This window comes from Heterodontus francisci, unplaced genomic scaffold (assembly GCF_036365525.1).
Source record: "Heterodontus francisci isolate sHetFra1 unplaced genomic scaffold, sHetFra1.hap1 HAP1_SCAFFOLD_70_2, whole genome shotgun sequence".
NCBI lineage: Eukaryota > Metazoa > Chordata > Chondrichthyes > Heterodontiformes > Heterodontidae > Heterodontus > Heterodontus francisci.
Window position 1 is genome coordinate 3,630,517 of NW_027141156.1, and position 3,460 is coordinate 3,633,976.

Consider the following 3,460-nt stretch of genomic DNA (forward strand, 5'->3'; position numbering starts at 1 on the left):
ATTATAACCGAATCATTTGGCCGATTGTGCCCCGAGAACCATTTGTGTGCGTTTGCTCTGCTGGAAAGAATCACAACGTGAGACTTTCTTCCCTGCAGAAAAGGATTCTGTACCCTTGATGAAATGAATAAGTGAACTGGCATTTTTACTTTGTTTGCCATATAGTTTATCTCATCTCACTGCACTCGGGGTTTAGGAAAATGATGGACACGTGCTATCTTTCTGGAGCCTGTCACTGAATAACAAAAGCTGCCAGCAACATAATGGAAAGGGTTTGCTTTAAATATCGTCTTCTACACAAACACAACAATCGAATGTATAGAAAGGAGAAATCAACAGGCTTATGATTCTTAGTCTACAGGAAATACATAACATAGGAAAGGAAAGAAATTAAACTAATTTCCACCGGTTTCACGCTCCATCTGTTGTGGCCACAGCGTGAATCACATGAGTCACCGATAACATACAAAAGCACCATCAGAAACATAGCTTAAACTCCGTACTCTTGAGCCTGATTAATGTCATCTCACCCGATTATTGGACGAGCTCTCTGAATTACTAATTGAATTACAGTATGGGAACCCTTGTAAGTGTTGCACTGGACTCTGGAATTTTACTTTGCTCCGACCCGGGAATGTACTGTTCCGAGTTCAGTAAGTGTTATTAATCCAGTAACATAATCACCCGGGAGTAAATAGCACTGGTACACGGATGTGTGTTGTGCCAGTACCGTGAGTTTGTATGATACTGGTACCCGCAGCTGTGCTGTGCAGGGTCCTGGGAGTGTGGTGTCCTTGGGCAGGTACTGCGTTGTATCAGGAGCTGGGTGTGTGCAATAGATGGATAGGGGAGGGCGCTACCATGGGACCTTCGAATGTGCTGCATTGGGATACAGGAGTTTGATGTCTTGCTACTCGAGTATGTACTGTCCAGTTACCCAGGGCTGTTCCGTATCGGTACCCGTTAGTTTGCTATACCGGCCCGTTGGTGTGCACCATATCGTCACATGGCATATGCTGTACTGTTTCCAGAAAACGTGCTCCCCTAGGTTCCAGGAGTGTGCTGTGTTGGGTCCCGGGAATGCGCTGTACCTCGTCCCTGCAGCATGATATCCTGGGACCGGGGAATGTGTGGTTTCGGGACTCGCGGGTGCACTGTGGTGCGGGGTGGCAATGGGGTTTGATGGACGTGGATGTGACTGGGTTACTGGTAATTTATCCATAGATACTGTGAGATCTTTTCATCGGATTAAGTTGACCATCATTGTGAGAGGATATTTCACTCCATTTCTCAACTCCTGTCTGAATTTTCTTTGGGTCACTGCATAAATAAACGTGTTCGTGCAGCAACTCAACAGCTGGAGCATGAAACCTATTTCCTGAACAAATGTGGGCAGAGAAACAGTAACCATGTACGTAATGTATTCCAATCGTTTCAAAATGGAACACATCATAAACACCACCCACAACAGTACGAAATTCCACGATATAACGAACAGTAAAATCATGGATTTTCTTCGGTTCGCCATCTCTGGGTCCATGGGACTCTCCCCACTGCTCCGACTCCGGAGCCGCCTGCGGGCTGTATTGGCAATGATAATGTTTTTGACCGTCAGTGTATTCAATAGTAGAATCAAAATAAATGGAATGAAAGGTGTTAAAATATGATGCATTAATTCAGTAACAGCCCAGGCCAGTGATCGACTTTCAGCTGGTGCCACGATGCAAAACCAAGGACTGTTCGAAAGCAGATATGTAGATTGATACAGAAAATACCAGAAAATGTTCTTCAAACAGCTCAGCACAGTCACTGTTCCGAGAACCACAGCGGCTGTTTTCTGGGTACAATATTTTCTTTTCACCTTCTGACAACAAATGGCTACAAATCGATCAAAGGAGAAAGTGACGGTAAACCAGACAGAACAGTCTGTGGCGGCATAAAGCAGGACGGCGTGGATATCACAAACTCTAACGTAATACAGAAAAGCAAATTGTTCCCGATAAACAATTGGAATCTGCCTTAGGATCAGATCGAGAATAACGACCAAAAGATCCGCCACTGCCATGGAAACCAGATAGTAGGTGACACATTTGGAGAGACCGCACTTTCCCCGAGACAGGATCACAATCGTCACCATGTTAACTGTACGCAAGAAAAGAATAGGAAATTATTCATCAAACACCTGAATAACAGCAGTACGATGTGTCTCTCGTGAAATAACAGAACAGGATGTGGAATATGTCTATTCACGTCCGTCACCATAAACTGAAATTCGGAACGACAGGTGATGGAATCTATGAGCTTACCTGTGACAGAACATCCTGCATATAGAATTTTTAATCAGAGTAATCAGCAATGAATCAGCAGTTAAATGATGCAACGGGTTCGAATAAAACAAGGTGAAAACAGCAACTGTATTTTGATTAAATAAAAAGAGGGGAAAAAATCTGGAACTGCACTTCCATATGAACACATGAGCGTGGTTATGATGTTCAGCCAGTTGGACATGTTTCGCCATTCAATTAGCTCCCAGTTGATCTGTATCTGAACTCCATCTGCACATCTCGGATCCTTGATCCGACAGAAAAACTACCAATATGAGGTTTGAAACATTCAATTCACCTCGTCTGAACCGCTTTGTCGGGGGAATTTTTCTAGATTTCCAATAAGCATTGACTGAATAGATTCGAAATAATGACCACAATAATCATTTTGTTGCTGTCAGTGAAGAGAGTTGACATCCATGGAACACATGTCACCATCAAATACACACGTTGAGAAAAATAAAAATAGCGTTATAAACTGATAAAAGAAAGAAAAAGAGAGATAATAAAGAATATCGTAGCAAAGAAGGAAAGAAAGAAAGAAAGAAAGAAAGAAAGAAAGAAAGAAAGAAAGAAAGAAAGAAAGAAAGAAAGAAAGAAAGAAAGAAAGAAAGAAAGAAAGAAAGAGAAAGAAAGAAAGAGAAAGGTAGAAGGAAGAACGCACATCTAAAGATACAAAAGAGAAACTCCAGTCATGAAAAACACTTTACAGCCAGTGAAGTACCTTTCCCATATATTAACTGCTCTAATTTAAAGATCTGGACGTGCGGACTAAGATATTACATGCTGTTAAACTCCAGTTGCTGAAGTACCAGCTCCAGGTTGTAACTTACTCGGGACACCAACCGCAGCCAAGATTGGGAAGTATATCTTTTCTACATCATTAAGCGCCCAAAGAATTTTGAGTTTTATCAGAAAACTAAGAGACATCCCTTCTGATAAGAGTCGTTAATTCAGTATTTGTTGTTGATACTGGAAGAAATTCTCCTATTGACACATTGAGAGGATCTCCACTCTTTATAGGAGAAAACACAAATCCATGAGGTGAGATAATTGGGTCCAATGCTACCTGGGATTACTTACAGTCACTGAACAAACAGATGAAGTCAACACTCCAAGAATTCACTGAAGACTGG

At 41.9% G+C, this 3,460-nt stretch overlaps 1 protein-coding gene across 1 annotated transcript; it reads right to left on the reverse strand.

Moving 5' to 3' along the window:
• Positions 1 to 1,240: 1,240 nt before the first annotated feature.
• On the reverse strand, positions 1,241 to 3,254 carry LOC137362334 (probable G-protein coupled receptor 139). Its single transcript, XM_068026746.1, has 2 exons — positions 3,158 to 3,254; positions 1,241 to 2,142 (listed from the first exon to the last, which is right to left on the reverse strand). Exons 1-2 carry the CDS (start codon positions 3,252 to 3,254, stop codon positions 1,241 to 1,243), a joined length of 999 nt encoding a protein of 332 aa, XP_067882847.1.
• Positions 3,255 to 3,460: the final 206 nt, after the last annotated feature.

Bases quoted from the DNA above. Each gene is read 5' to 3' on its own strand.
- LOC137362334 (XM_068026746.1), bottom strand. From the start codon at position 3,254: ATGTCTCTTAGTTTTCTGATAAAACTCAAAATTCTTTGGGCGCTTAAT. The intron at 2,143-3,157 runs GTAAGTTACAAC...TCTTGCGTACAG, and splicing joins GGCTGCGGTTGGTGTCCCGA to TTAACATGGTGACGATTGTG.